This window comes from Mytilus trossulus, chromosome 9 (genome assembly GCF_036588685.1).
Source record: "Mytilus trossulus isolate FHL-02 chromosome 9, PNRI_Mtr1.1.1.hap1, whole genome shotgun sequence".
NCBI lineage: Eukaryota > Metazoa > Mollusca > Bivalvia > Mytilida > Mytilidae > Mytilus > Mytilus trossulus.
In genome coordinates this window covers 57593295-57620575 of record NC_086381.1, presented here as the reverse complement: position 1 = coordinate 57620575, position 27281 = coordinate 57593295, and the positions used below count along the sequence as shown (strand labels likewise).

General features: G+C 35.0%; 1 protein-coding gene across 1 annotated transcript in view; it reads left to right on the top strand.

Annotated features, from left to right (window-relative positions):
- Positions 1-27281, top strand: part of LOC134683155 (DNA polymerase delta catalytic subunit-like) — a 44457-nt gene that overhangs the window by 2230 nt on the left and 14946 nt on the right. Inside the window, exons 3-19 of the mRNA XM_063542269.1 lie at positions 5726-5820; positions 6732-6851; positions 8381-8553; positions 9037-9130; positions 9572-9740; positions 10843-11087; positions 11747-11913; positions 13095-13340; positions 14339-14449; positions 14912-15103; positions 16240-16328; positions 17600-17716; positions 19750-19863; positions 20855-21002; positions 22634-22729; positions 24399-24536; positions 25125-25297. Of these exons, the coding sequence (XP_063398339.1) occupies positions 5726-5820; positions 6732-6851; positions 8381-8553; positions 9037-9130; positions 9572-9740; positions 10843-11087; positions 11747-11913; positions 13095-13340; positions 14339-14449; positions 14912-15103; positions 16240-16328; positions 17600-17716; positions 19750-19863; positions 20855-21002; positions 22634-22729; positions 24399-24536; positions 25125-25297 (2487 nt within the window). The remainder of the gene's footprint in view (positions 1-5725; positions 5821-6731; positions 6852-8380; positions 8554-9036; positions 9131-9571; positions 9741-10842; positions 11088-11746; positions 11914-13094; positions 13341-14338; positions 14450-14911; positions 15104-16239; positions 16329-17599; positions 17717-19749; positions 19864-20854; positions 21003-22633; positions 22730-24398; positions 24537-25124; positions 25298-27281) is intronic.

The window sequence follows — 27281 nt, the reverse complement described above, 5'->3', positions numbered from 1 at the left end:
AAAGTCAGAATGTCCCTCCAATAGACTCAAGGTATAAAAAAAAATATGGTAAAATGAAAATAAATCCCTATTTACCTACATGTACCCTTTTTTCAAAGATGTAAGGCCATGCAAGATTATAGTTCCCCTATAGAAACAAAACATATATATACAAATTACGCATGGTTACAAAAAAAAAAATGAAAAGCCTGTCTGCCAGGTCTTTAAAATTTGCCCATGTTAGGGGAAACCAACAATTAATTTTCCATGGCCTAATAGGAAACACACATATTATTTTGTTTGGCCTTATTGACAGTCATACCACATCTTCTTTATATATAATATGACAATCATAACTAACTAATCATTTACTAATACTGTGTATTCATTTCAGGTATCAGTCATCCTTATTATTAAAGCTATAAACCTAGGAAGATGTTGACTCTCATTTATGACTGATACTCAACTAACAGCTTAACCACAGTGATTTTACAATGCCAGTTCTACAGTGCCCTATTGACGGCTGTAATTGGAAATCTCAGGACCTGGATGAAGCATTTGCTGCTGCTCTAACCACTGCTCTACAGATTCATGACAGAACCGTCCACCCACCTCTGGCTCAACCGTCAACGCACAAGTTAAAATTAGACCCACCGTCTATAGCCACAGGATGTGATCCAGATCAATGGTCTGCATTCACCAGACAGTGGAAGATGTATAAAACAGGGATGGCGATCACAGACAATGTCTTGCCTACAGCCCTTTTCTACTGCTGTGACACTAATCTGCGTACAGATATTATGCGTGACCTTCAAGGTGATGTTGCTAGTATGCTAGAGACAGATCTTTTAAAGGCAATCAAAAGGCTGGCTGTCAAAGAAGAAAGCACACTAGTCCAACGCATAAAATTGAACAGGATGACTCAATCACCTGGTTCAAATATCAGAACTTTTTTGGCCAGTCTCAGAGGCCAAGCATCACTGTGCCAGTATAAAGCAACGTGTAAAGAATTAGGTTGCAACCATATATTTGACTATAGTGATGAGATAATAAAAGACAATTTAGTAAGAGGTATTGCAGACCCAGAAATTATGTCTGACCTGCTAGGTGACTCCAAGACAGATAGAACATTAGAAGAGACTGTGTCATTTATTGCTCAGAAAGAGCAGGGTAAAGTCACAAGGAGTGCAGTAGGAGATTCAGCTAGTGCTATGAGTGCCACATGTAATACTCAGAAGCGACCACAAGCAGCTGGAGCCAAATGTTGGGCTTGTGGTGGTCCTGCTCATGGACAGAGGAATGATCGCAAGGCCAGGTCTAGATTCTGTGAAGCTTGGACATTCACATGTTCTAAATGCACAGTCAAAGGTCATTACACCAAATCTTGCAGCAAGTGCACTACCTGTGGCGTATGGGGCCACCGTGATGCATCTTCTAGAATCTGCACTCAAGGTAAAGGCCACAGGAACGTGTCCAATCAAGGGAAATCAACCAAAGATCAAGAACAAGAACAAGTTGGTTATATCTATGAGCAGCTGTGCACTACATCTGAACAGACGAACCAAGTATCACGTCTTGAACATCACATATTTGATGGACACTGGGTGGCTAGACCCTCAAAACCACACCCAATGCTCCTGGTGAACATGACACCCCTACCTGAGGACCATTCATCGTTTGGACATCCCATTCAAGACACTTCTCAGCTTAAGACAATCACTATGTCCATGGTGGCTGATACAGGATGCCAGAGTTCAATCATACCTTTACAATCTGCAAACAGTCTTGGCATAACAGAAAAGGATCTCCTTCCAGTAAAACTTGTGATGCGTGGAGCTATAAAGGAAGACCTCGGTGTAATTGGAGCAGTCGCAGTAAGTGTTACTACAAAAGACACTACTAGCAGTGCCATGTCAACACGTTTATTGTGTTATGTCTCTGATACCATGGAAAGAGCTTTCATTTGCAGAGAAGCACTCATATCTCTGGGAATTATTCACACCAACTTTCCTAATGTATCAACAGTCACGTCTCCAAACATTGCTGCATCTATGGAAAGCTCTGAAGATGTAACCTGCTCTTGTCCTAGACGTCGACCTTCACCACCACCTATTCCCGCATCTTTACCACCCGGTCTGAAGGCCACAGAGGAACATGTAGAGTCACTAAAAGAGTGGCTTCTTGATTACTATGGTGCTACAACATTTAATGTATGTGAACATCAACCTCTACCACTTATGAATTGTGAGCCTCTTCAACTCCATGTTGATCCTAATGCCACACCCGTAGCTGTCCACAAACCAGCACTTGTTCCTATCCATTGGCAGGATAAAGTTTATGCTGATCTTGAGAGGGATGTTCGCATTGGTGTACTGGAACAAGTAAGTCAAAACACACCTACAACTTGGTGCTCAAGAATGGTTGTAACCAGCAAGGCGGATGGCACTCCAAGGCGGACAGTAGACCTACAACCACAAAATCGACATTCTGTTCGGCAAACACATCATGTCCCAAGTCCTTTTCATCTAGCTGACCGTGTCCCTCAAGGTATGAAAAAAACAGTGACAGACGCTTGGAATGGGTACCACTCAGTGCCTATTCGTGAAGAAGATCGCCATTTCACAACATTCATCACACCATGGGGGCGCTACAGGTACAAGGTTGCTCCACAGGGATTTATGGCCAGCGGTGACGCTTACAATCAACGATTTGATGCTATAATATCAAACTTCAACGACAAGGTAAAATGTGTGGATGACACATGTATGTGGGCGAACTCCATTGAAGCAGCATTTTTTCAGGCATGTGAATGGTTCGACCTGTGTGCTCGTAACGGCATTACATTAAACCCAAAGAAGTTTCAATTTGCTCAAGACACTGTCAATTTTGCAGGACTTACAATCACCCCAACAAACATACGACCAAGTACTAAGTTCCTAGATGCAATTAGCAACTTCCCAACACCAACTGACATTACTGGTGCAAGAGCTTGGTTTGGGCTCATAAACCAAGGAGCATATGCATTTGCAATGGCAAGACAAATGAAACCTTTTCGTGCTCTATTGAAACCATCCACCACATTCTGCTGGACAAATGAATTAGACGAAGTATTTCACAAGTCAAAAGAGATCATTATCCAGGAGATGAAGGAAGGTGTTCGTCTTTTTGACCCTGCTCGTATGACATGCCTAGCTACCGACTGGTCTGTTGACGGAATTGGATTCTTTTTGATGCAGAAGTACTGTCAGTGCTCAAGTAAAACCCCTACCTGCTGTAATGACGGTTGGAAACTATGTCTAGTTGGCAGCAGATTCACACATCCAGCAGAAAGTAGATATGCTCCTATTGAAGGTGAGGCCTTGGCTGTTGTGTATGCACTTCACCAAACACGCTACTATGTTCTTGGTTGCAAAGACCTTCTTGTTGCAACTGACCACAAGCCACTACTACAGATTCTGAACGATCGATCACTCACAGACATCGACAACAGGCGACTTCTCAACCTCAAAGAGAAAACTTTAGGGTACAGATTTACAATTCTTCATGTACCAGGCAGAAAGAACCTTGGGCCAGATGCAGCGTCACGGTATCCTGTTGGACCACCAGATCGTCTGAACTTACCTGGTGAAGCACCTGAACTTGATTCCCTAGTTAACATGACTGCTCATTATCATTCAGATACACTTACCAGTCTATGTCTACATACAGAGGATAATGATACAGCTAATGACGCCTCCACAGTCGCTGCTGCCACTTGTGCCTTGAATGCTGTTATCACAGTTGTTACCTGGAACATGGTTCGTGAGGCCACTGCATCAGACCCTACATTTGTAAATCTAATCAGGCAGCTGGAAGCAGGGTTCCCAGAAGACTACAAGGAGCTACCAACAGACTTGCGTCCTTACCATCGCTTTGCATCCAGTTTATGCACCGTGGATGGTGTAGTTCTTATGGGCCAACGAATTGTTATACCTCCAGCTCTTCGCAAACCAGTACTCAATGCTTTACACGCAGCCCACCAAGGAGTCAGCGCTATGCGTGCGAGGGCCATGGACTCTGTATATTGGCCTGAGATCACAGTAGATATTGCCCAGGTGAGAGACCAATGTGTTCACTGCCATCAGATGGCTAAGTCAAACCCTATGCAGCCACCATCTGATATAACACCTCCAGATTATCCATTCCAGATGATTTGCAGTGACTACTTCACATATAACAGTAATGACTATGTAGTTATTGTTGACAGGTATTCAAACTGGCCAATGGTATACAAGTCTGAATCAGGTGCTGAAGGACTTGTCAAGAGACTTCGTGAGACGTTTGTGACATTTGGAATCCCAGAAGAGTTGACGTCTGATGGAGGTCCACAGTTCACAGCAGGGAAGACTCAAGAGTTTTTAAAGGCCTGGGGAGTTCGTCATAGACTTTCATCAGTTGCAAACCCACACGCTAACTGCAGGGCTGAGATAGCGGTAAAAACAGTAAAACGCATGCTGGTGGACAACATTACTGCTGTTGGATCTCTGGATGTTGACAAATTCCAGAGAGCCTTACTAATGTACAGAAATTCTATTGACCCAGAGACAAAAGCATCACCAGCATTGATTCTGTTTGGAAGACCCATTCGTGATGCCATTCCCATACTGATGGGTAGATATTCTCCACATGAAACATGGACTGAGTTAATGTCTCACCGAGAGATGGCTCTTGCCAAACGTCATTCAAGGGAACATGAACGGTGGAATGAACACACTCATCACCTGCCAACACTACAGGTTGGAGATCATGTATACATACAGAACTTGGTAGGCAACCATCCCAGAAGATGGGAATGTACAGGAACAGTTGTTGAAGTACGCCAATACCACCAGTATGTTATACGCGTAGATGGCACAGGCAGAGTAACTATCCGCAACCGCCAACACCTTCGAAAGTTCACTCCTTTTCAAACCAACCAAACACATGGTACTTTGATGGCACCTACTGCAGTTCAACATCCAGAAGTGATCTTGAGGTCTCCATCTACACCCAAGACGACACAGCCACAAGTACCCAAGATTCCAGTGTCTTTATCACCAACAAGAATCTTAGGTCAACCAGCTGCATTGAATGAGACACCAATTATAGTCCCCACTCAAAAACAGGGTACACAGACTCAGACAATTCAACAGCCTTCACAAATAGATTTGGACCAGTCATTCCACCAGACCCCTGAACCAGATGTACCTTCAATGTCTAGAGTACCACGTGCTCTATCCCGTCTTCAGCCACATAATAAAGCTGGAGAAAAGGAATTATTGACACCACGAAGACCGAGCCGCCGCAACACAACAGAACATAACATTGATGAATCAGGAACTGATTAATGAGATATGCAAAGACATTTATAAGTGAATCTAGAGACTTTGCGTTTAAAATTGTGAAAGGACACCATACATTTAAAGTTGTGAAAGGACACTATATGTTTAAAATTGTGAAAGGACACCATACGTTTAATCTTGTTCGCTTCCGGATGACTTTAACAGAACATTCCTGAAGATCTATTTTCTAATAGACTTGACTTGGTTTAAGTTTTTTTTTTTTTTTGTATACAAAAAACTTGTCCCCCGGGGAGGAGATAACTAATCATTTACTAATACTGTGTATTCATTTCAGGTATCAGTCATCCTTATTATTAAAGCTATAAACCTAGGAAGATGTTGACTCTCATTTAATAACAGTTAAAAGAAAATGTATATATTAACAGATATAATTTTGATGACGAAGAAGATCCATCAGCATTTGAAGAAGAACTGGCCATGCTGGATGAAATGGAAAGTGAAACACATCAGGATACAGATGGTATTCATATTTGAAATTTTGGTGTACATGTCATGTGTACTACAATATTTATATGTTTAACAAATATATTGTAAAAATTCCATAACTGACAAATACATGTAGAAATTTCATAACCATGATTACTGACAGATACTGTAGAAATTTCAAAAACCATGATAACTGACAGATACTAAATTTCATAACCATGATAACTGACAGATACTGTAGAAATTTCAAAAACCATGATAACTGACAGATACTAAATTTCATAACCATGATAACTGACAGATACTGTAGAAATTTCAAAAACCATGATAACTGACAGATACTAAATTTCATAACCATGATAACTGACAGATACTATAGTATAACCATGATAACTGACATACTATAGAAATTTCACAACCATGATAACTGACAGATACTATAGAAATTTCATAACCATGATTACTGACAGATACTATAGAAATTGCATAACCAGGATAACTGACAGATACTATAGAAATTTTATAACCATGATAACTGACAGATACTATAGAAATTGAATAACCATGATAACTGACACATACTATAGAAATTTTATAACCATGATAACTGACCGATACTAGAGAAATTGCATAACCATGATAACTGACAGATACTATAGAAATTGCATAACCATGATAACTGTCAGATACTATAGAAATTTCATAACCGAAAAGAAATACATGTGCTTCTGGGAACATACTAGAGAAGAAAAAAAGGTTCATTAGTTATGAAAATAAATTTATTTTCTTAAAGCATTTGATTAGTTTGATTGAGGGGAAAACGTACTGAAAAAAGTGCTTGTTTAAATATGACAAAAAAATCATTATAGTAGGTAGAGTAAGTGGAAACACTTGTAAAATTTTTTGATGTCTTAATACAATTTGCATATATTTTGTTCATTAAAGGTGGAATGGGACCGCAAGATGCAGAAGCATGTGCTAAATGGAAACGCCCACCACCACCTGATTTGAATATTCAAAAGGATAAGGTGGTCTTTCAGCAGATTGATGTGGATCATTATATAGGTAATATTTAATTACATACTTAAAATTCAGAAATTATTGCGATGTTTTTATTATTGCGAAAAATGAAACAGGAATATAAATGCAATAGTTTAAATTCAAATTTTGCAATGTTTTATATGAATTAAACAGGATTTTTCTCAACAAGCAAAAATTAGAATTGCATTTTTGTCTAAAATGACAAAATCACAGTAATTAATGCATGCAATAATATCTGAATTTACCTTATATGTCAAGAGATTGTAAGATATTTTGGTATATTTGTTCCCCTGGTTGGAAACAGATGATCAATTACTTCTTTGCATCACAAGCTTTGCCAAAAAACATACATCAGCTACAAGATTTTGTTTTTTCCTCCTGTTCAACCCTTTCATTCTGTGCGTCACATTTTCCTGGTAAGTTGTCTGTATGATCACACGTGCATGAATTAGTGTTGAAAAAGGTTGCCAGGGGACATGGTTGTGTGTACAGATGTCCGTTGAAACATCGATGAAATATATTACATATCTTGTGGTCAAACCAATACGTGTCATAATTATCGTTGGGACACTCAAATATGCAATCTAAAACAAAACATAAAAATAAAAGTACTCTTTATCAAATTTAGGAATATAACTGTTTTCTTAAACACTCTATAAGTATGCATTGCTACACTTTAAGTCTTAATACCGGAAATAATTATTGCACAGTCTGCCCCATGTCATCATAATGAAAAGTTTATGTTTATTACCTCAGAAAAAACGTACCCATTTTAACATAACATTCACTGAAATTCAGTACCTATAATTATATAAATATTTAAGAAAGAATGACCTATACTTATATACAATATTTAAAATATGACCCATGTTTATATTAGCACTAACTCATCATCACTGATAATTCATAAATATAGTTTCATATATGAATTGACATCGTTTGGCGCACATATATTTGATCATAATAGCATATTTATATATGATAGGTAGATCATACCCCAAATCAATATACAGTTATCCGCCGTAAATGCATTTTTATATAAAATCTCGCAAAATTATGACCCATATTTTTGGCACATCCCCGTATACCCAATAATAAACATACTTATTGCATGAAAATGCATTCAGAAGTTTTACAAAACTTGTCATAGTCCTCATCATTTAACATAATTATTTAATAAATGCATAATGATAGTAACATGAATTTAAAAGAAAAGAAAGTCTGGACTTGAACCTTATTTTCAAGGACACAGTTATCCTCCTTTGGTTTTAGTTTTCTATGAATATTTAGTCCCTAGTAGTGTGAACAGTGTAAAAAAATTTACACACTTTCCCTGTTTATTTTTTGATACTTTACTCATGAAATATATAGTAAGGGGAAATTACATGCTTTTAAAATACTGGTGCTGAAACTTTGTTAAAAATCTCGGAAATCCTTTTGGAATGACAAATTGAAATGCAATCTTGTCGCACTCTTTATATTTACATAAAATCTCTGTAAATTGCATAAGTGATTTATTTTAATTTAGATGTTTGACATTTTATGTTTTTCAGGGAAACACATGCCTAAGATGCCAGGAGCGTCCAGTGGACCGGTGCCTATAGTCAGAATGTTTGGGGTCACAGAGGATGGAAACAGTGTGTTAGCACACATTCATGGCTTCGCTCCATATTTCTTTGTTCCAGCACAAACTGGCTTTAAAGCAGAGAGTTGTAATGCCTTTAGGGTACTTATTAATGTTTTAAGCTGAAACAAATTGCAAATAAATCATCAAATCAAAGTGTTAAAATGTGCTTATCTTGCATTGTTCCTGCTTTTACATTCTGTAGTTAAATTTTTCATGGATTTCATGGGTAACAAGTGAACCAAAAATTTAACTATTCAATGAAGTTTACATTTTCTATCGAATTATATGCAGACTTTGTCAAAGCACTAAGTCAAAATATTCATGAAAAATAGAATTTTCTTCAATCCACAAAAATTTGTATACTCAAAAGTAGAGTAATCAATAGTATTAAACCTTTTTGCTTAATTTGCTCTTGAAAGAAATCGTACCTAGTTTGAATGATCTTTTTGGGAAAACTACTTTCCATTGCACAAGGACACTTTTCCAAATTTTAATACGCATAAAATATAACGAGGATATGGGTATAGGTCAATGAAATAGCAACCTACAGTATAAAACTGAAATTTTTTATTTCCAATACAGACTGCCTTAGATGATGCAGTAAAGAAAGACATGAGGTCAAACAGAGAAGGGATACAGCATGCTGTGTTAGGTGTGGAGCTAGTCACAAGGGAAAGTAAGTAGAAATGTCACATAGGTAAATTCAGAAATTATTGTGATATATTAATGAGAATAATGGAATTGCATAAGTATCACTATAATTAAACCATGCATTCTGTTATCTGAACTGTGAACATATATATCTGAATGAAGTTGTATTCTTTTACATAGGTTAGACTCTCAATTGAGAAATTCCAAAATATTTAACTTATATACTTAAAGCATCACTAGATTTGTTGAATTTATAGACAAAATTTCAAAGTGCAAGTTTAAATTATTGTGATTATAACCCTGTCACATTTTTCGCTATAAAAACATTGCATTAACTTATGAATTTTCAGTAGTTGAAGGCTGTAAGGTGACCAACTACTGGTCACATCTTAAAACTTTGGTCCTAAATGAATTGTATTCATAATCATACAACATCTTTATATTTATCACATATTTTTATTTTAAGGTATATATGGATACCATGGAAATAGAAAACTGCCATTTCTGAAGATCACTGTTGCCATTCAGCGACTGATTGCTCCCTCCAAGCGACTGTTGGAGCAAGGGTTTACATGTCCTGGTTACACCAATCATGGGTACCAGTCATATGAAAGTAATATAGATTTTGAAATCAGGTAATGATATATAAAATATATCCCCTATCATTCATGGTAATTGAGTTATTTTTAAGTGATGTTTGATTTGATGTACAGACAATATTGGTTGCAGAAGAATAACAAAATATGTGAAGAAATTTACTTTCTAAAATATTTTGTTTAAAGATACATTTATCTGTCCTTTACTGAGTTACAGAAGATCACAAACACAGAATTGTAATGAGTAATACATAATAGTGAACTGTAAATTTATTTATTTTTTATGCATACCAATTTTCATGGATTGACGAATACTTCCTTTTTAGTTTATTTGATTTCATACTTTGTTGAAATTGAAATTGTTAAGTCAACCCTCAAATAATAATAAATCCATATGGTGCTATAAACAGTTTCGTATAAAAAAAAGTAGGGGTTAATCCCAGACTAAAAATAGACATGGAGGGAAGTCCCTTTTTATCAACTTAATTGGTGAAAAAGTATCATGTGTTTTGTATTTGGTTGTAAAAATATGTTAATTAGCATCAATTAAAGCAGGTTGAATGATTAAGATAATTTAAAAAATAAGATTAAATATACATGTTTTGAGGGGAGACAACGCTGTAATCAGTGGCAGTGAAAATTGAAAACTTATTTGCAGCCACTGTAGCTCTTTTCGGAGCAGGCGAACGTACCCTGAAGCATGAATTTTTTGAAAGACCAGGTAAAAATCTATGAAATTCATACAATTTTGATTTAATATGAAAAATGTGCAGGTATCATGTCTTCAGTGGTGTGCACATGACCTGATTTCAAGTTTTTAAAGCTTAAATTAGGCAATGTTTTTCCCGGTTTCTCTGGATAAAACTTTTCTATACTATTAAAAGTACACTTTTTTTTATTCCATTATAAACTAGAGAACATTCTGATTCCATTGCTATCTAGTTTTATATAAGTATCTTTATTAATCAGTCCACCACTAAGGGGCACTTATACATGGTCCCTCAAAATATGACGTCATAGAAAAAAACTGTTGATTGCACCCATAGTATTATAAATCCTAAAGTATACTTTGCCCTATTCAATTCTAGACAAATCTCACATGTGTTTATGTGACATTAAACACTCTATCAATCATTTATAGGTTTATGGTTGACAGTAATGTTGTTGGCTGCAGTTGGATAGAAATTCCTGCAGGAAAGTACCATCTCCGTGATAAAAGCCATACCAACAAAGAAGATGCTAAAAATCCTCCACCCACATCACGATCTCAAATAGAATTAGATGTATCGTGGGAGGAGTTTATTGCCCACCAGCCAGAAGGGGAGTGGTCAAAAGTTGCTCCCTTTAGAATACTTAGTTTTGATATTGAATGTGCAGGAAGGAAAGGTATTTACTGTAAATTTAGATATAACTAGACATCATTGAGATGGGGGTAATCTCTGTGGGCCCTGATGAAAATAGCGTGTGGTAAATAATTTGTATCTTTACCTTAGGACATGGGGTTGTCAACTGAAACCAAAGTTTTGATCTTGACCTTTGACCAGGGAAGTTGCACATACATTATAACACACAACAACTGATGTTGGTTAATATACATGTTAAGTATAAACTGTGAAATCATAATGGTTTTCAAGATATAGTGCAGACATGATCAGAAGCTAGTATCTATTAAGAAGGACATTTTGTAAAAAAATATTTTTGTTCCGTAAATTCCTTATAAATGTACTTAGTTTTTCTTCCAGCTTACATAACATAGAAACACAGTCTGTAGTTTTTGAAACATTTATCAGAATCATAATCCATCCTGGATTTTTTACCGAAACTTGGACAGAAGCTTTTTACAATCAAAAGATAATTTACATATTTAGAGATTTAAAAAAAAAAAAATCCTTTTTGTTCAGCCTGTGATTAACAGCAAAAGTAGTTGAGACTCTGTGTTCTGCAGAACCCTTACAAATTAAAAAAAAATCTGGATTATTTTGAAAAATTGCATTAATTATACATGTTAAACAGAAATTCATATGCAAGGTAAATTTTTTTTCTAGGTATATTTCCTGAGGCAGAAAAAGATCCAGTTATACAGATAGCCAACATGGTACAGAAACAAGGTGAATCTGAACCATTCATCAGAAATATCTTCACACTCAACACATGTGCTTCTGTAGTGGGCTCACAAGTGTTTTCACATAAAAAGGAGTCTGATTTGTTGAAGGTAAAGGTTTTACAGTATTTAATTTGTACTTACAGTAAAATCACACAAACACACGGAATTATCAAGAACATTCATTTTGAAATTTGTGGTAGATTCAGTGAAATTTTAGATTTCAGTTTTTGTTTCACTTGAGATAACTCAATTAGGCCACTAAAAAGGACATGTTTGTTTACCCTCACCCTACCTACCAAGAAAATAGCTGACTACTTGATGTGAAGTTTTTTAAACAGATAAGCATGAAGATTCAAAAATATCTGATATTTTAATTTCACTTAGACTTAAAAAAGAAAATGCCTACCTACCTACCTACCTACCTCTGGGTTTATAAGTTTGGACAAACAAATGGCTATCTACCTAACTCTGGGTATAAAGGTTTGGGCAAACAAATGTCTACCTACCTAACTCTGGGTATAAAGGTTTGAGCAAGCAAATGTCTACCTACCTAACTCTGGGTATAAAAGTTTTGGCAAGCAAATGTCTACCTACCTAACTCTGGGTATAAAGGTTTGGGCAAGCAAATGTCTACCTACCTAACTCTGGGTATAAAGGTTTGGGCAAGCACATGTCTACCTACCTAACTCTGGGTATAAAGGTTTGGGCAAACAAATGTCTACCTACCTAACTCTGGGTATAAAGGTTTGGGCAAACAAATGTCTACCTACCTAACTCTGGGTATAAAAGTTTGGGCAAGCAAATGTCTACCTACCTAACTCTGGGTATAAAGGTTTGGGCAAACAAATGTCTACCTACCTAACTCTGGGTATAAAGGTTTGGGCAAGCAAGTTTCTACCTACCTAACTCTGGGTATAAAGGTTTGGGCAAACAAATGTCTACCTACCTAACTCTGGGTATAAAGGTTTGGGCAAGCAAATGGCTACCAACTTACTGTGGGTTTAAAGGTTTGGGCAAGCCAGAATATTTTTAAGTGTGGCCTTACTCCTACCATCAAGCAAAGTGCTTTGCTTACAAATTACAAGAATCTGACCAAGCTTAGTTCTACTTTCTGTTTCAAAGACCTTTTGGTGATCTTATGTTTTCCTGGTAATAATACACACCTTCAAAAATTTAAAGGCTGAAACTTCTTTGCTTGATGTAGTTATTACAAGAACAGAGTGTGAGTATAAGTGATGCATTTAGGATCTGCATTTTCAATAATAATGAAACTTTGTCATCTCTTTCAGAAATGGTCGGAGTTTGTACGAGCAGTAGATCCAGACTTAATAACAGGATATAATATACAGAACTTTGATTTCCCCTACCTTATAAACAGAGCTTTAACATTAAAAGTGAAGGAATTTCCATATCTGGGTAGAATCAGTGGTATCCAGTCTGTCATCAAAGAGGCAATGATACAGAGCAAACAAATGGGCAGAAGGGAAAATAAAATTATAAATATAGAGGGAAGAGTGCAGTTTGACTTGTTACAGGTAAAATATTTAAGTACTGTGGATTTATAATTGTTTGTGATATATATACCAATTTTTGTAGGCTTTCATATAGATGAACCACAAATTTAAAAGTTAATTGAAGTACAGATTTTATGTAGGCTTGTATGCAGACTTAAGACAAAACCACAACATCAAATATTAATAACAAAACATTTTTTTTTTGAAACCCCTTACTTTGGTTTTGGTCCAGTTTTGACACTATGATTAAGGGCTGTTCAAACATTTATTGTGTGTTGTGTGATGGGAGGCTCTCATTTTAACTAATTAGACATCTGAGACTTCATTTTCCTGTGAATTTTGTAAGAATAATAATTTAAAAAAAACTATTATATTTGGACAGGGTCTTGAAAAAGATTCTAATATGACGATCTATTATCTTCAACCAGTATAATTACAGTATATCTTCTTTTAGCACAAGTGCATAAATACACAAAACCATCTGTTCCCTGTTTTGCCTAATTTAATTATACTTTCATGTATTCTCAATTTTCGACAAAAAAACCCACAGTTTCCTTAGGCCAAGATTCAGATACAATATTATTATCTCTATATTCTAAAGCAAAATAAACCAATCAGTTCATTTCAATACATATTTTGTTGTAAAATTTCATAAAACAAAAAATTCTGCTAAATGATGTTGTTGTCTTGGTATGGCAACGAAAAAGGTGACATCACAAGTATGTTTCCATAAACAAAAAATCAAATGTAAACACTGCCTAGGCATTTTAAAGATTCTTGTATGCCTCAGAATGCAATAAAATTACATTTGGACTTTTCCAGAATTAATTGTAGGGGGGGGGAGGAAGGCTGGGCGGTGGTTATTTGTGGTTATTTAAGAAAGATTGCTTAAACATTTAAATGAAATATCCAATTTAAAATGTATACATAGTGGGATCAAATAAACAGTGCCTTCCTTAGAAATTAGAATTGAAGTTAATTACCTGAAGATCATATTATAAAAGTTAGTTTTTTTGCAGATTTTATTAAGAGATTACAAGTTGAGATCTTACACATTGAATGCGGTGTCATTCCATTTCTTACAAGAACAAAAAGAAGATGTACAGCATTCTATCATTACAGATTTACAGGTAAGAAACATATATGAATAAAATGGTTGCACATAAATACAATGATAAACTTTATCAACAATCATCAAAAATATTGCAATAGCAACACTAAGGGTGTAAAGAGCAGCCAAATTGTCAAATAATAACTAATTTTGACAGAGATCTGGGTTTTATAATAGCACAATTACCTAATTTTATGAACTAAAAATTAACATACGAAATCATGTATCATTTGAATGAATAGAAGTGGTAAGCATCTGGAGATGGAGAACCCTTTACCACAAGTAGAATACATGAAGTTAAAAATTGAAGAAATCCAGAGACAATGGGTTAATTTATATTATGTCTTCTTTTTAATGCAAATGATTGTTCATATTGTTAAAAATAATTGACAAGAAAAATTGGTAAAATTAAGTATTTAGAAAATTTATTGATATTTCATAAGAATTAGCTACTTTTAATTAATATAATTTGATACTACAGAATGGTACAGACCAGACAAGAAGACGTCTAGCAGTTTATTGTTTAAAAGATGCCATTTTACCATTACGTTTGCTGGGCAAATTAATGTGTGTTATAAACTATATGGAAATGGCAAGGGTAACTGGTGTGCCTCTGCCATATCTGCTATCTCGTGGTCAACAGATAAAAGTTATTTCACAGTTACTGAGGAAGGTAAGTGTGACTGGTATTTGGGTCTGGTGAGCTGAGTTAAAAAGAAAAGTAATTAACAAATGAAGGGAATAGTTGTGCCTCTTTAATACTTGCTATCTTAAAGTCAACAGTTAAAAGAAAACTTACATTATTGGCTCTGACATATTTATGATATTTTGAATGTATAGTAGAAAAAAGGATAATGGGTATTCATCCAGAACTTAAAATCTCTTCATGAACTTAAAAAAACACACAAAAAGCAAAGGAACAGTGCTTTTGTTGCTGTTTTTCATCTTAAAATCACAGTGAGGCCTTTGCTGAGCAGAAAAACTAATGCATCACTTCACTTTTAAGAGGGACCCTAGCACTGGTTTGAGCGGAATTCTTTGACCCTAGCACTGGTTATAGCGGAATTCTTTGACCCTAGCACTGGTTATAGCGGAATTCTTTTACCCTAGCACTGGTTTGAGTAGAATTCTTTTACCCTAGCACTGGTTTGAGTAGAATTCTTTTACCCTAGCACTGGTTTGAGTAGAATTCTTTTACCCTAGCACTGGTTTGAGTAGAATTCTTTTACCCTAGCACTGGTTTGAGTAGAATTCTTTTACCCTAGCACTGGTTTGAGTAGAATTCTTTTACCCTAGCACTGGTTTGAGTAGAATTCTTTTACCCTAGCACTGGTTTGAGTAGAATTCTTTTACCCTAGCACTGGTTTGAGTAGAATTCTTTTACCCTAGCACTGGTTTGAGCGGAATTCTTTGACCCTAGCACTGGTTTGAGTAGAATTCTTTTACCCTAGCACTGGTTTGAGTAGAATTCTTTTACCCTAGCACTGGTTTGAGTAGAATTCGTTTACCCTAGCACTGGTTTGAGCGGAATTCGTTTACCCTAGCACTGGTTTGAGCGGAATTCGTTTACCCTAGTACTGGTTTGAGCAGAATTCTTTGACCCTAGCACTGGTTTGAGTGGAATTCTTTGCAAACTGACAATCACAATCACACCTCAACTTTGAATGAAAGAACAAAGGCATGGACTAATGTCCTTAAAATAAATCTGGCAAATAAATTAAACATATATTATCCATAAGCAATTAAAAATGATAACTTGAAGAGTCACTTTATTTGCATCAATTATTGAAGATAACTTTTCATTTTCAGGCAAAAGAACAAGACTTAGTATTACCAACCCAACGTGTTGACCCTGGTGATGAGTATGAAGGAGCAACAGTCATAGAACCAAATAAAGGGTAAGGGGAAATTATTTTCAAGGATGATTGGTGGCCATTAAAGTCTAGTTTCATGTTAAGGTGGTACCCAACACTTGCACTAAAATAAATTTTGCTCGTTTAATTTTCATAAACTTTTGTCAAAGTATTTACTTTGACACTTTAACAAAAAATATAAAAATTAAAAAAAATTTGAACCAACTGTTTTGTCAGAAAAATTACACTGGTTATTCAGCAATTTGACGAACACCAACTTTGATCATTGAGAAGCTTAATATTCCTTTTACAACACAACGTAATTAAAACGTTTAGCTGACTTTACAGAGTTATCTCCCTGTAGTGTTAGGTATCACCTTAAATGCATATATATGTAGGACGATAATATGTTAATATGATGCCTGAGGTGGGTAGAACTTTAGCTTGCAAAAAATATCTTATTTTTTTAACAGAAAAATAAGGGAAAGAATGTTATTAATAATATTGGAACCCTAAGCAATGACTACTTAGATGATAATACTCTCTGGGACTTAGTAATGTATGAACTTTCATAGTTCCAATGCATATGTTTAGAATACTCTACATCAGGTATGCACTGGATTAAAATTTATGAAGCCAAAATTTATTGAGTTATCAAAGCATCAAAACAAGATGGCCGTAATAGACAACTTTCGAGTTCATCCGTCACCGGAAAAAACTCGTCAATTATACGCGCCTTTATCGCAGTCATCTGTGCGTTTAGGGGCGTCGTCACTTCCTTACAAGGTTGAGCGAGTGGTTGGAAAATTATAATTCTATATTGTACGAATTATTCGGCAAATTGAATTCTAAAAATAGACAATCAACACTGCTGTCATTAGGGAATTGTCAGTAAGTACCTACAGAGCAACCATTATTTCTAGTTTATCCTGCACAAAAACGATCACTAAGACGCTTGATGAACGTAAATAGTGCAGGGATACAGGCGAGCCCCTCTATCTGGTAAATGACGTCATAAAGGCGTGCATAATTGACGAGTTTTTGCCGGTGACGGATGAACTCGAAAGTGGTCTATTAAATGGGCAAAATTTTCGTTCAACTGTGACTAGTTTAAAACAATTACATAATTAATTAGCATTGAGTATTGATGCAACAAAAAAATAGGATAATGAATCAATGCTGAGTAAAAGATCAATGTGACAAAAACACATATTATATTCCATTCTCAATTTTATATATACACTACAACAGAAAAAAAGATTTGATCTGTGTCTCAATTACATTTTTTTTAAATTATTGTAACCTTTTGTTTTCAGGTATTATAATATGCCAATAGCCACGTTAGATTTCTCATCTCTATATCCATCCATTATGATGGCTCACAATTTATGTTACACTACACTCCTCAACCAGAATACCATACAGAAAGAGGGGTAAATAGATATATAAAATACTTACTGAAATGTATAATGATTTTGATTAAAGTGTTACCAGATATTGTAAAATCAGAGCTATGTGTGTTTTTTTATTGCAGGTGTTAAACAATTAATAGAAATGTAGGATTAATGTTTACAATTTCAGTAATCACTGCATATAAATAAGGCCTAAATTAAAATATTGTTTGTTTGCCCTTTTCCGACCCCATGTTTTGAAACAGGGTAGGTAGGTAGGTAAGATATTTTATTTTTTTCTCCAATAAAATAACTTGGCTCGGTATATTATTTGTCATGGGTAGGCAGGTAGGTATAATATTTTATTTTATAAATACAAAATCTGCATAATGTCATTTTTGTCAGTTTTGTTTTTGCGAATAAGTTTTCTGGAACTATTAGTTTTGAAAATAATAATATCACTTAATATGTGAAGCTAATTCATATGCACTACTATTTGTTTTCAAATATCAAAATATAGACTGTGCCGCATATCTTCACTGTTTATATGCCTGGAATTTTGAAGAGTTTGAACTTGCACTCATATTCTGTACTACGTACCTTCATTGTACGCTTACTTAAAGGTTTTCTGTAAGAGATAACTTTGTACTGGTAAGAAATGTCCGGGAAGACATACATTACTAATAGAAAAAGTCCCTCAAATGTTAAAAATTTCGTGTGTGCCTATGTTTCCAATAAAAATGCTACAAGACTTAAAACTCATTTGTAACGTATTTTACATCGCATTTATAAATTATCTGTATGGAAAACTTGGCGATTTTACTGCCAGATATTCTCCACTTTACAGGGTTTTGTCACTTTTGGTTCATTTCAGATATAAATAATATAGCGGCATCGTTCTCATAATCATCCTGATCTGCGGATTACGAAAGGCAATCCCTACATAGAACACAACGTCCGTTTACAAATTATTTTGTACACACGTTGATAATTTTGTATCAAACAAACTTTTTTGTAAATGAACCCTGCTCTTTAAGTATAAAAGTACAGAGTAACGTACGTCATATCATGATTTCAGGAAGCGTTCAACATCGATTTAAAACAAATGCTTTGAAACTTCAAATGCAAGTGTTCATGTCAAACGCTCAGGTGATACCAAACGGACTGGACCTTATAATGTACGTCAAAGATGAAACCCCAAGGATTCCGGGAAAAAAAATTTGAGCGGGAAATACAAATATAAGATTTTTGGCAGGAACAAAAAAATACAATAAAATAAAATCTTGCTGGTAAATACAAATAAAAGATTTTCAGGCGAAACGAATTGATAGGGTTGGTCGGTAAAGGGCACTCAAACAATATTTTAATTTAAGCCTTAATAGAAATGTAGGATTAATGTTTACAATTTCATATAAATTAAACATCATAGATACTAGGATTGAAATTTGTATTTACGCTGGACGTAGAAATTATGCTATCAAAATTAGAAATTGCCAGTTTTTATTTTTGCAAAATGTTATCATAGGTGTGAAGATCCAAGTTTGATGTATAAATTACTTTTTATGAATTCACATTTCGACTAAAGAAATTTGCATTATAAAAACATATAGAAAATTAAGTGGTTTTCCAAAAATTTTATTTCAAGAGTCCAAATGAGTCATAAAGTTCCTATTATGTGATCTAAGACTTAGCTTTTTAAGATTAAAGTAAGTTTTCAGGTATTTAGGAATATTTGAGGTAAATAAACATGCTTACAATGTATATTTCATTCACCATGGTTGAAATTCATGTTCTTTTCTCAGATGCTGAGATGTTTTCTTATTTTCTGTAAAGAGGAGAATTTAGCTTACTTCACAGTAGAGATAAAATCCTAAAAGACATCCCTCTTATCAAATTTTTATTTAAAAGGGATAAGGTTCATTGACTTAAATAAGCAAAATTGAAACCTTGCAAAAAGGTTTTATTCGAGAAATTGTGAAATATAACTTCAGCTTAAGTTCAACATTCTACAGTATATATGTTTACTAAAAAATTAATAAAAATCATATACATGTTCTGTTTTTTATATTTTTCAGATTGACACCAGATCAGTTTATCAAGACGCCCTCAGGAAATTTATTTATTAAGTCTACAATGAGAAAAGGTTTATTACCAGAAATCCTAGAGCATTTGCTCGGTGCGAGGAAACAGTAAGATTTTCCTATAAATTACTACTGCAAAATTGAAATTATTTATGATTTGAAACAAGTAAATTATTGTGTTGGTATTTTTCCATTGAAGAAATTTATTTTAGCCATTTAAGGAATGACTGTAATAATTTTTCTGTCTATGAAGAAAAAACATAAACAATTTGGTGTACACTGAATAACCTGTGTAGCGGGTTATTTAACAGTGTGCATCACATTTTTATGTTATTTCGAATAGACAAAAAAATATTACAGTCATTTCTTATAATTTAATTCTAAATTCCATTTTAAACCATAGAAAACCATGAAAAAACGTTGATGACGTCACGATCACATGACTAAATTATGTCTATGGGCTCATAACAAAATAACGTCAGCCAATCAGAAGACGTGTTACATCCAAAATTAAATTATTTGATGATATTCTGATGTGTAGTTTACTGTTATTGAATTTTCTTAGTGTACTATTCATCACTCTTAGATGAGACCACAACATTAAGGAGATAGCTGATTTGTATTTTAATCTCCCACGGCATCAATTGTTGATTTGAATGTTAGTTTACTGGGGACGCATTAGAAGAGCCATTAAACAGGTATTTGTGACCATCAAATCACCAATTGATGCCGTCTGAGCTTAAAATACAATATTGTTATCTCAATTTCAATGAAACTGACAGAAACTAACGTTAATTCACTCACTTAAAATTTGGCATACATCGTCTGCGCTTGGGCGAACATTTTCATTGTATCAATTGCCAATTGATGCCATGAGAATTGCTGACAATATCCAATCAAAATGAACGTTACAAACGAAGTTGCATTAGATATAGTAATATTATAGTATTACTCATGATTGTTTTTCAACCTTTTCATGTTAACAAAAGAAATACAATGTTCACTCCATATGCTAGGCAGGGTGTGCAAAGTAAAGGATGAAATATTGATAAAGTTTGTTAAGGTGCCTTCTCTGTACAACTCATATTTATACTTTTAGAGCAAAATCAGATCTCAAGAAAGAAACCGATCCATTTAAAAAGCAGGTGTTAGATGGTAGACAGCTGGCTCTGAAGATCAGTGCTAACTCTGTGTATGGGTTTACAGGAGCTCAAGTAGGAAAATTGCCTTGTCTGGAAATTTCACAGGTATGATGTCTTGGCTATGCTTAAGTTAAATTCTGTCAAGTTGAATTTTTGGACAGAAAGACTTTTCATAAAAGAAAATATGACATATCAGTGATTAAAAAATGGAAAAGTTGAGTACTAAACAAAAGCTTAAATGTACCTATTGATCAATTGTCTCTTCAAAAAGTATTCCTGTTTGTATCATAGTGTTTAGGAATTGTATGTGTTGAATTGAGTAACAATTTGTGAAGACTTGGAACAAGTCAGAGCTTTACAAATGGTATATAATACACTTGTCTTTTTTTTATTAATTTGTTAGATGTTTCTTGTTCTTTTGCTGTCTAGTTAACCTATACCCTATATTCTCTTTTGAATAATTCCCAAGTCTTGCCTTTTTAACCGGATTTTTGGGACAAAAATGTCGGTTATTGATTTGGGGATGTACGGCGGGCGGCCGGGCTGTCATGCGGGCGGCAATCAAATGTTGTCTGTGCATTAACTCATGAACCGTTCAACCAAAGCTTTTAAAATTTTAATATGTTGTTACTGACAACTAAATGAAGGTCAAGTTCAATAATGGCGATTTTGACTTTTACCATTCAGGAGTAATGGTTCTTGAAAGTTGGAAAAATGGAGTTTCCAGTCATGTCCGTGCATTAACTCATGAACGGTTCAACCAAAGCTTTTAAAACTTTAATATGTTGTTACTGACAACTAAATGAAGGTCATTTTTAATAATGGCGATTTTGACTTATACCGTTCAGGAGTTATGGTTCTTGAAAGATGGAAAAAATGGAGTTTCCAGTTGTGTCCGTGCATTAAGTCATGAACCGTTCAACCAAAGCTTTTAAAACTTTATTATAAAGTTACTGACAACTAAATGAAGGTCAAGTTCAATAATGGCAATTTTGACTTTTACAGTTCTGAAGTTATGGTTCTTGAAAGATGGAAAAATAGAGTTTCCAGTTGTGTCTGTGCATTTAGGCATGGACTGATCAACCAAATCTTCCCAAATTTTAATATGTTGTTACTGATGACAAAATGAAGATCAAGTTCAATAATGATGATTTTGACTTTTACCGTTCAGGAGTTATGGTTCTTAAAAGATCATAAAATGGCATTTCCATTCAAGTTTTTGAATTTACTCATGGACCATTCCATCTAAGTTTTTCAAATATTAATATGTTGATACTGATGACAAAGTTGAGGTCAAATTTGATTTTGACGTTTTTACTTTCACCGTTCATCAGTTATGGTTCTTGTGATATTTGCAGGACACATATAATGTTAATAAATCCGGTTTGCTGTCATTGTGATAGCCTCTTGTTATCACTTAAAAGAGATGGTAGTTCTCTAAATGGAGTGATGATGCCGTTAGTTTTCTCGTTTGAACTGTTCTACATTGTCATTTCAGGGCCTTTTATAGCTGAATATGTGGTATGGGCTTTCTCATTGTTGAAGGCTGTACAGTGCCCTATAATTGCTAATTTCTATGTCATTTGGTCTCTTGTGGAGATGTGTCTCATTGGCAATCATACCACATCTTTTTTTATATGGCACCATCTCTACTCAAGACATCAGTTCACCAACTTGATTAATATTTTTATAAACATAATAACAGTTGTTTAAAATATATGACTTATGTTTAACAGAGTGTAACAGCGTTTGGAAGGATGATGATAGAACAGACTAAATGCTATGTAGAAGAGACATACACAATCGCTAATGGTTACAAACATGATGCTAAGGTAAATACACAATCCCCAATGGTTACAAACATGATGCTAAGGTAGATACACAATTGCCAATGGTTACAAACATGATGCTATGGTAAATACACAATTGCTAATGGTTACAAATATGATGCTTCAGTAAATACACAATCGCCAATGGTTACAAACATGATGCTACGGTAAATACACAATCGCCAATGGTTACAAACATGATGCTACGATAAATACACAATTGCTGATGGTTACAAACATGATGCTATGGTAAATACACAATTGCCAATGGTTACAAACATGATGCTACGGTAAATACACAATCGCCAATGGTTACAAACATGATGCTACGGTAAATACACAATCGCCAATGGTTACAAACATGATGCTATGGTAAATGCACAATCACGATTGGTTACAAACATGATGCTATTGTAAAAACACAATCACGATTGGTTACAAATATGATGCTTCAGTAAATACACAATCGCCAATGGTTACAAACATGATGCTACGGTAAATACACAATCGCCAATGGTTACAAACATGATGCTACGATAAATACACAATTGCTGATGGTTACAAACATGATGCTATGGTAAATACACAATTGCCAATGGTTACAAACATGATGCTACATTAAATACACAATCCCCAATGGTTACAAACATGATGCTACGGTAAATACACAATCGCCAATGGTTACAAACATGATGCTATGGTAAATGCACAATCGCGATTGGTTACAAACATGATGCTATTGTAAAAACACGATCACGATTGGTTACAAACATTATGCTACGGTAAATACACAATCGCCAATGGTTACAAACATGATGCTATGGTAAATACACAATTGCCAATGGTTACAAACATGATGCTACGGTAAATACACAATTGCCAATGGTTTCAAACATGATGCTACGATAAATACACAATTGCTGATGGTTACAAACATGATGCTATGGTAAATGCACAATCGCGATTGGTTACAAACATGATGCTATTGTAAAAACACAATCACGATTGGTTACAAACATGATACTATGGTAAATGCACAATCGCGATTGGTTACAAACATGATGCTATTGTAAAAACACAAATCACGATTTGTTACAAACATTATGCTACGGTAAATACACAATCCCCAACGGTTACAAACATGATGCTACGGTAAATACACAATTGCCAATGGTTACAAACATGATGCTTAGGTAAAAACATAAATATATATAGGTCAACACACAATCGCCAATGGTTACAGTTGCTTCAATACATACACAAACCCGTGTGGTAACAATCATGATTCTATCATGATTCTTAAGAAAATACAGTCACAAATGGTTACAGTCATGGTGCTATGTATAGTAAAAACACTAAACATATATGCATGATGCTGAAGTCAACACACAGTCACCTGTGGTTATAGTCATGTGGCTTAGATAAAACACAAACATCTTTATGAAGGAATGAGTCACAAGTTGTTACAGTCATGGTGCTATTAAAGGTAAATACACAAACAATTGTGCTAATAATAATGTTGGTTTAGTAAATACAGTCAGTCATGATACTGAGAAAAATGCAAAATAAGCTATGGTTACAATTGTTAAGCTCAAAATTTAAAACAGTGTTTGATGAATTCAAAATCTTTTTCTGTTTTTCAAAATGTTCCAAATAAAACTTAATATTGTAGGTTATTTATGGTGACACAGATTCTGTGATGTGTAAGTTTGGCGTGGAATCAGTGGAGGATGCTATGAAACTGGGACAGGAAGCTGCTGAATTTATTTCTCAAAAGTTTGTCAAACCAATAAAATTGGAATTTGAAAAAGTGAGTCGATTTTTTAATGGTTGAACATATATAGCATATAAGAAAAACTGTCACTTATGAAGGTTGCAATTCCTTATTAGTTAGAAAACTTCATTGTTGTTATTAATAAGAGATCCTAAAGACAATAAATTGGTTACTTCCAGTATTTTAAACTGGGTTTTCTAAAGGAAAAATCAGGTTTTTAATATGGTGAAGTCTGTTGATTGGCTGTCAGTGGTCTCTTGTCAATAAGTTATGAATGCTAAATCAATGCTTTTCAAATTTGTTTTGTTGTTAGGGATGATAATATTGAGGTGTAATTGGTAGATGTGTGATCCTTGATAAATTGGAAAAAACTTCCTGTGTCTGTGGTTGTCAAATATGCCTGAAAGTGCCTTAATCTAAATTGCATTCATACTAGCTGACCATTTAAGTTCAACAATGGTTACATTCAAACACAGAAAATCTTCTCTTATCTTGAAATAAAATATTAAAAAAAATTCTGAAAGAAGAATAGAAAGATTTAAGAAAGAATGCATGTACTGCATACTTTTATATTACTGTAAGTTCTAGCTTTCTTTTCTGTAAATTTATTAATTTGATTTTCAGGTATATTTCCCATACTTATTGATCAATAAGAAAAGATATGCCGGTTTGTATTGGACGAATCCAGTCAAGTATGACAAGATGGATTGTAAAGGGATAGAAACAGTCAGGCGTGACAACAGTCCTCTCGTAGCTAATCTGATCAACATGTGTTTACAGATGATCTTAATAGACAGGTAGGTTTATTATTTACAGATGATCTTAATAGACAGGTAGGTTTATTATTTACAGATGATCTTAATAGACAGGTAGGTTTATCTTCATAGACAGGTAACTTTATTTATGTTATTATTTACAGACAATTGTAATAAACAGGTAGGTTTCTTAAAACAAGACGGGTAGGTTTATTATTTACACATGATCTTAATAGACAGGTAGGTTTATTTATGTTATTATTTACAGACAACTGTAATAAACAGGTAGGATTCTTAATACAAGACAGGAAGATTTATTATTTACAGATGATTGTAATAGTCAGCATGCAAGTCTGTGACACATTGTTCTTATATATTTTATACAGCTGCTTTAAAAAAAATGTGGATATACTGTTTCCCCTCTGTCTGTCCATCTGTTCCAGGAATGATTTTGGTCACATATTTCTTAGGAACTTCATCATAAGGATTTCCAAAATTTGGTATCAGGGTTTCTATAAGTCGACTATACTGTGTGATGGGTTTTGAGATTCATTTCTCAACAACTTCCTGTTTACCAAAAAACACTTACAAATTTTTACACTATTAGAATTATACAGTTGCAGCTGGGGTAATGTCAGAGAGCAGTAGCTCGCAGTTGAACTTTTATTTGATATCAAGGATTATTTATTGTTTGATTTATAGTGCAATAACATATAGAACAATGTTTTATACATAATAGTATTATTAAGAAACCTTGAGGCTTGCATAAATAAACACTTTTTAGCACACCTGGCCCGAAGGGCCAAGTGAGCTTTTCTCACCACTTGGCGTCCGTCGTCCGTCGTCGTCGTTAACATTTTACATTTTGAACTTTTTCTAGAGGACCATTGAATGGAATAAAACCAAACATTGCATGAATGTTCCTTATGAGGTGCTGACCAAGTGTTGTTACTTTGTAGCCAATCCATCATCCAAGATGGCCGCCAGCGGGGGACTTAGTTTAACATAGGACCCTATGGGAAATGCATACAAATGACTTCTTCTAGAGAACCACTGAATGGAATAAAACCAAACATTGCATGAATGTTCCCAATGGGGTGCTGACCAAGTGTTGTTACTTTGTAGCCGATCCATCATCCAAGATGGCCGCCAGCGGGGGACTTAGTTTAACATAGGACCCTATGGGAAATGCATACAAATGACTTCTTCTAGAGAACCACTGAATGGAATGAAACCAAACATTGCATGAATGTTCCCAATGGGGTGCTGACCAAGTGTTGTTACTTTGTAGCCGATCCATCATCCAAGATGGCCGCCAGCGGGGTACTTAGTTTAACATAGGACCCTATGGGAAATGCATACAAATGACTTCTTCTAGAGAACCACTGAATGGAATGTAGCCAAACATGACATGAATGTTCCCAATGGGGTGCTGACCAAGTGTTGTTACTTTGTAGCCGATCCATCATCCAAGATGGCCGCCAGCGGGGGACTTAGTTTAACATAGGACCCTATGGGAAATGCATACAAATGACTTCTTCTAGAGAACCACTGAATGGAATGAAACCAAACATAGCATGAATGTTCCTTATGGGGTGCTGACCAAGTGTTGTTACTTTGTAGCTGATCCATCATCCAAGATGGCCGCCAGCGGGGGATTCTGGCCAAGTGTTGTTAGCTCACCTGGCCCAAAAGGCCAAGTGAGCTAGCTTTTCCCATCACTTGGCGTCTGTTGTCCGTCCTCTGTCATCCGTCGTCGTTGTCGTCCGTCGTCAACTTTTACAAAAATCTTCTCCTCTGAAACTACTGGGCCAAATAAAATCAAACTTGACTACAATCATCATTGGGGTATCTTGTTTAAAAACTGTGTCCGGTGACCCGGCCAACCAACCAAGATGGCCGCCATGGCTAAAAATAGAACATAGGGGTAAAATGCAGTTTTTGGCTTATAAATCAAAAACCGAAGCATTTAGAGCAAATCTGACATTGGGTAAATTTGTTCATCAGGTTAAGATCTACCTGCCCT